The sequence below is a fragment of the Brienomyrus brachyistius genome, chromosome 3, assembly GCF_023856365.1.
Source record: "Brienomyrus brachyistius isolate T26 chromosome 3, BBRACH_0.4, whole genome shotgun sequence".
Taxonomy (NCBI): domain Eukaryota; kingdom Metazoa; phylum Chordata; class Actinopteri; order Osteoglossiformes; family Mormyridae; genus Brienomyrus; species Brienomyrus brachyistius.
The window spans coordinates 33,872,286-33,878,892 of record NC_064535.1 but is presented as its reverse complement, the minus strand read 5'-3'; the positions used below and the strand labels follow the sequence as shown (position 1 = coordinate 33,878,892).

At 54.8% G+C, this 6,607-nt stretch overlaps 1 protein-coding gene across 1 annotated transcript; it reads right to left on the bottom strand.

The window, feature by feature from the left end:
- Window positions 1-2,613: 2,613 nt before the first annotated feature.
- On the bottom strand, window positions 2,614-5,736 carry lrrc4.2 (leucine rich repeat containing 4.2). The gene is made up of 2 exons (XM_049009787.1): window positions 5,209-5,736; window positions 2,614-5,107 (listed from the first exon to the last, which is right to left on the bottom strand). Exon 2 carries the CDS (start codon window positions 5,015-5,017, stop codon window positions 3,074-3,076), a length of 1,944 nt encoding a protein of 647 aa, XP_048865744.1. The 5' UTR covers window positions 5,018-5,107; window positions 5,209-5,736; the 3' UTR covers window positions 2,614-3,073.
- Between the last annotated feature and the right edge of the window lie 871 nt (window positions 5,737-6,607).

Here is a 6,607-nt window from a genome sequence, read left to right as displayed (position 1 = left end):
GTCAGAATCATTAAGCCACTTCCATTAAAACGTGCTTCCTCTGGGAATATCAGAGAAAGTGAGGCTGGAAAACCAGCAATCCCAGCAAGGAAGGTTCATGGCACAGTTGCATCCAGACAGCCGTAAATGTCCAAAGGAAACCGCAATTTAATCACCGGACCCTTAATGCGCTTCTTCCATCTGTGTGTTTTTCCTCAAAGAGCTGATTTACAGCGGAATCATTCGGAGGAGCAGAGATGACATTCATAAAATGGGTCATTTTACAGTCGTGTGTTGCCGGTTTATGGGGGGGAAAGGGAACCTGAGCTCAAGCAAAAAAGAATAATGGGACAAATGTGCTGAAAAATGTCGGGGGGAGGGGGTAATGAAGCAGCTACTGTTTATATGCAGCTGGAAGGATGAGTGAAGAAACAACTTTACCGTCTGCCATTTCACACTTGGTCAGCACACTGTTTGGGGTTAAGCTCGGTTAAGTAGCAGCTGCTCTTTGTCACTGGGACACGGTCAGGATAGAGTTAAAATGGGCAGTTCTTTGAGGTCACTGCACGCTTCCACAGATCCCCGAAGTGCTGGCCGGTGCTAAGCGTCTATCAGAATGCCAGTTTTTCATCTAGGTGCTGTTTTTCGGGTGACACTGGCATCAGTGCTAACATCAGGGAGGCCCACCTTCACTGAGGATACAGGGAGGCCCACCTTCACTGAGGATACAGGGAGGCCCACCTTCACTGAGGATACAGGGAGGCCCACCTTCACTCAGGATACAGGGAGGCCCACCTTCACTGAGGATACAGGGAGGCCCACCTTCACTCAGGATACAGGGAGGCCCACCTTCACTGAGGATACAGGGAGGCCCACCTTCACTCAGGATACACACATCATCCCTGGCTGGCCCCTGGGCGGTGCCGGAGTGCTTCGGCAGCGATGCTGTATTAGCAACCCTAACATTCACATCATAGCACTCATTTTTAGTGATTTTAAGGAAATTTTGACTAAGAAAACATTTCAAGAGCATCAGCTTGCTTGGTTTGGCATTCCTTTAACAATTCCTGACCCTCAAACTTGGCTCTAATTGGTTTCTTGAAGTAATTATTTAATTAAGGCCAGCACACATTTTTGAGGTTCAGGTGTTGTCCATGTGCTAATTAGGACTTGTTCTGCCACGCGGAGATGTTCGGCCCTCGAGGCCCTGCCCAGCAGGCTGCCGCTGCTCTCCAGTGAGCTCCCAGAGTGGCCCCCACTACTGGAGTACCGTGGCTTAATTGGCCAGGGGCTTCATACTTCATGCGCCTGCTGTTCCCGGGCGAGGGTTGATTGGCGCCGTCAGGACCCTTGGCTGGCCAGAAATGTGCCAGTAGCTGCTCCAACTCACATGATGAGACCGTATCCTTCCCGGTAACGCTGCCCAGAAGCAGCTCCCAGCAGAACGTCTTTCCTCTTGTCCTATTTAACCAGCCAGCAAGAGCTTGCAAATTGATGCCCGTTAGCTTTTATAGAGAGGGTCAAATGGCTCTCAGTGCCGGCGTCTCGCGTTCAATGCACTTAGCGGAGAAAGCAAACGCTGCTCCCTGTACTGCAATCACGGCCGGCAGCCATTAGCGCGGTATCACCTTTTCACAGGACTCCGCATTAGAAGGAGAAGCAGCCCTCGTGCATCGCCAGCTGATGTGAGACGTTTACGAGATGAACTTCAGCGTGCCGCTGGCATGCCCTGCTCTCACTTTTTTCGCAATACTGCAGATATTTATTTTTAACTGCATCTGGAGGTACTCGAAGGCAGAGATGGCGATGCACTGCGCTTTATCGATGGCCGAAGAGATACTAAGGAGAGGAATCGCAGGCGGGCCCAAGGGCTGCACGTGTGCGACTGACCTGCTGGGTGTCACCCTCAGAACTGGCACCGGCAGAGTCTCCCTCGGCACGCCAGTCCTCCCTCTCTCCTCTTGTACATAAACAGCTGCACAGAAAGCAAACTGGGGGCTTTTGTGACACATAGGTGATAATTGTCCACCCTGGGTATGTCTCACCTTGCTGGTAGCAGTCAGCTGGCATATACACAGTGGCACCAGCCTGGCACTCTCTAACCTTTCCATCAAACACGATCCAGCCCATTCTTCCCTGTCCCGGACACGTCATACGAGCAGCATGGCACTCCCAAACTCGGCCCAATTCCGTGAGTGTCCAGGAGAGCACGACAGCCCCCTGTTGGAGATGCTGACTGATTTGCATAATCCCTCTGTAGTGCATTCACAGCCGTGGGGGTGGGGGTGGGGCTGGGGCCAGGGGGGTAATGTCTAAGGCCTTTTCTGTCTGAGCCCATTTTGTCATTTTCACCAAGTTCACCCAACGCCAAATGTCGTACATCCCTCTAAACCCCAGTCAGATGTACAGCCCTGCCTGTCCCACGGTGACGTCCCACACCACATCAGTCCGGTTGAACACGCTGAAGCACCTGTGCCACGGCCCCCCTCCCCCAGTGACATGCAGGGCCTCTTCGATCGGACACGGCAGCAGGGGGGTTACTGGTGCTGCAGTGTGGAGATGCCTCCACACTCCCCGGACAGGCCACCCACCCCCCTCCTCACAGACGCGCTCTGCGTAAATTTACCCTTTTCTTTCAAAAATCCTTTATTGCATTTATAACATTTGGCACAGTACAAATTCTTGGTGCTTTCACAAGATAAACCTGTAAGTTTGATTTGGGGCTTTTGTTTAGAAATTCTTCTCGGTATAAATCGGGATTTACTGCATCCTAGATATCATTGTCTAAAAATGACAGAATGCCCTTTTTTTCAGACAGGTTCACCCAATCATGTTCCCAAATCATAACAGCATCTTATCAACCTCTCTGTTTTAAATAAAGTTACAAGTTAGAAAATAGTTTAAATGTATTTCTTTTATATAATCTTCTCTTATCAGCCCATAGCAGATTGATCTATCTTTCATATATATATAGGCTTTTTATTTATAAGCATGTACAAGAAAACAGTCCGTTTTGCACACTGTACAAAAGACTGCTGTTTTTTTTTGTGCATTCTATTGCATTTTAACGAGAGACAACGAAGGAATGGCGATGTTAGATCTGAGTCTCCTGTACCTTCTCCTTGTTGTGAGTTTTTATGACGTAGGGCTCGCTGACTGCCATGACGGCGTGGGACCTGTTTCGATGCAGTGAGTTCCCAATGCAGTTCTCTGTCCAGTGTGCCCCGTGTGCTGGTCTGTAGGTGTTAAACGTGGATTTATAGGTGCTGTTGCAGTCTCGCATGGAGGGCAACACAACGGCGCCCTCCCCTGGTATACTAGTGGCTGCCGGGGGCAGGTCCTCATCCACCTGGATGATCTCTACAGTCCTGGCGGCTGCCACCGTGCTCCGCTGCTGATGCCGCTTCCGCAGTTTGTAAAACGCCACCAGCATGAAGGCCGCCAGCATCGTGACGGCCACGAAGCAGCCGATGATGATCTTGGTGGTCTTCATGACCTCGTCCAGGCTGGTGGGGGGCCTCATCGTGCCTTTGGCGGTGGGGACGGACACCTGCTTGGGTGTGTTGGTGTTCTCCAGGAGCACAGTGGGGGTGGATATGAACACTGGCTGAAAGACGGACGGCGAGGCCGTCGCCGTCTTGGGCTTGGGCGGCACCTCCGACGGCGGCCCCCCCATCTCCACAGTGACAGTGGTGAAGTAGCTCAGGTTGGACGTATTCAGTTCGGCGTTGCTTACGTTGAGATAGGCAGAGGCGTTGGAGTTGCCCGCCACGTTGGTCACCATGCAGGTATAGATGCCCGTGTCCGTGGACAGCACGTTAGAGAAGTTGAGCGTGCCGTCGCTGAGCACAGATATCCGCGGGTGGCTAGACCCATGTGTCAGCACGGTGCCATTGGGCAGCAGCCATCGGACTGAAGACATGGGTGCCGTCCGGCATCTCAGCTCTGCCACACGCTCCGCCGAGATGTTGAGGTCCCGGGGCGCGTCCACGATGTAGGGTGCCGAGCACTGGAAGGTGGTGTGATCCATTTCCACCAGGTAGCGGCCACGCATGTGTGCCGGCGAGTGGCAGCGGCCACAGCAGGTGGAGTTGGTAGGGATGTACTCACGTAGCCACCAGGAGAGCCACACCACGTCGCAGTCACAGTTCCAGGGATTGTGGTGGAGATGGAGCTCCACCAGGTATCTCAACGGCATGAAAAGGTCATGGGGCAAGGCGCTGAGGTTGTTGTGGGCCAGGTTCAGCTCCACCAGCGCCGTGAGGTCATCGAACGCATTGCGCTCTATCAGAGTGATCTGTGAGTTCATAATCCAGAGCTTCTTCAGCGATCTCAGCCCTCGGAAAGATCCCGGTTTTATTTCCGGAAAGTGGTTCTCTGAAATCTCTAGTTCCTCCAGCCCGACCAACGGAGTGAGCGTGGGCATCTCCCTAATGTTACACATTCCAAGGTTAAGGTATTTCAGGTTGTACAATCCCACGAAAGCACCATCTGAAATGAACTGCAGCTTCCTGAGCTCGCCCAGGTCCAGGCGCATCAGGGAGGGTACGCGGTTGAACGCGTACGAGGAGATGCTCTCAATGGGGTTATTCCTGAGCCATAGTTCCCGCAGCTTGGACAGGTATTCAAAGGCTCCGCTCGGGACCGCTGTCAGACGGTTATCGAACAGCTCCAGTGTGTTGAGGTTGGTCAGGCCGCTGAAGGCGCCCACCTCGATCTGCCGGATGGCGTTCCTGCCGAGCTGCAGCCGTTCCAGGTGTTGCAGGTGGCGGAAGGTGTCCGCCTGGATCAGCTCGATGCTGTTCTCCATGAGGTTGAGGTACCGGGTGTGGGACGGGATCCCCGGGGGGACCCTGGTGAGGCCACGGCGGGTACAGACCACCTTACTGAACTGGTTAGTGCAGGAGCAGACCGCCGGGCAGCCCTGGGCTCCCGCCGACGCGGCGCACAGACTCAGTGCTCTCACCATGAGGTAGACTAAAAAGAGCGGCGCGGCATTCCAGGTACGCTGCACAGTTACCTGCCACAGGAGACTCATGATGTGACACGTTCATAATTCAGCATCGTCTGGGGGATTCTGCGCGGAGAGGAGAACTGGCCCTACCCTGGATTCAACGAGACTCTCCGTCTTTTTTCCATGGAAGAGATAAATGCCACTCAGAGACAGCGTGCAAAGAGGCACAAAAAAGGGAATGAATGAAAAGAGCAGTGGGGACACTGCACACCTACCTCTGTAGTTCTCACAGGTCCTTTCTCTCCCTCTAGCTATTTCATTTTGTTATTTGTTTTTTTTTTCTTTTTTTGCAATCACAAAAGAGCCCTCGTGTTTAATCACATCTCCTCAGGAACTCTGTCGCCTTTTCTCTTTAGAAGTAACGTAAATAGCGAGCCAGGCAGGCAAAATGGCTCCCCGTAAATCCAGGAAGAGCAGCATTAAGATGCTGGTGGCCGGGGCACTAAGCGGCCGTGCGGATCTGTGGCGAGTCTGAGCCTGGCTCCTGCGGCTCTGCCGCCGGTCGTCCTTGGTAGGCAGCGGCGGGCAGCGCGCGGACAGCGTCTCCGTGCTCCATGGCTGAGCCGCGCGCCCCGCCGGGGGGGCAGCACTCCACAGTCCCACTGGATCCGGCGCCCCTCGCTTTGGCGCTCTGCCGCTCCCTGATGTATTCGCAGTCCGCAGATGGGTCCTCGTCTCCGGTGCACGGAGGCAGCAGCTGCAGCACACCGGCTGCACACTTAGCAGTAATCTGTCAATTTCTCTGGTAGGGGGCGGGGGGGGCTGGGGAAGGGGAGGAGGAGGGGGGGCACTGCAATGTTGAGCAGGTCTTCAGGAGATGCGCGTGCTGAGAGCAAAGACAGAGGGGAGCCCACGGTCTGTAGAAGCGTCCGTCCGGCGTGGTGTGGGGGGAGCAGGGGACTCCTGGGGCTGCACCCCCACAGCTCCTGCCACGTCCCCTTTTGTCTGGAGGTAGCGAGTCGTAGCGGTTAGTCCTCGGTGGCTGTGGTGTGTCCGCACGGCCAGCGGAGCGTGGTGGGGGCCGGAGTGGAGGCTGAACAGTGAGGCGGGGGGGTGGCAGACTGGGGGGGCATGGGTAACATGGCCCGGAGCCCCTCGTGGCGCTGGCGAGCTCGCAGGCAGCCGGTGCGGCTGCTCCTCTCCTCTTTGTCCTTCAGCGAGAATGTGAATATACTGCTGACGCAGGCGGTCCGGCGCTCGCCGTTGGTTTGATGCAGTATTCCTGTGTATTAACACGTGCCCTCCCCTCTCTGCTGCTCTCTCCCTCCCTCCCTCTCTCTCCCTCTCTCTCCCCCACTCTCTCTCTCTCTCTCTCGCTTGCTCCCTCCCTCCTCTAGGGGTTAATACAGGCAGCTCACAGCCAGCTCCTGCTGATCTGCTTCAAGATCTTCTCCTCTTCATGCAAACAGCCATCTCCAGCCCCTGTGAGGAATTATGACTATTTTCTGGCCATGGTTAATGTGGTATTTATACCGGTAGAGGCGGGTTGAGGCAGTGCGTGTCCACTTGTCGTGTGGAGCGATGCGTGTGTGCTTGGCGTGTACAGCGATGCGTGTGCTGATTCACTCAGGCTTCGGCGGATCCGGCCTTGGGGCTGCCAGCGACGGCCGGACG

What these genes read in the sequence shown, in the direction of transcription:
- lrrc4.2 (XM_049009787.1), bottom strand. Translation starts at nt 5,017, where the DNA reads ATGAGTCTCCTGTGGCAGGTAACTGTGCAGCGTACCTGGAATGCCGCG.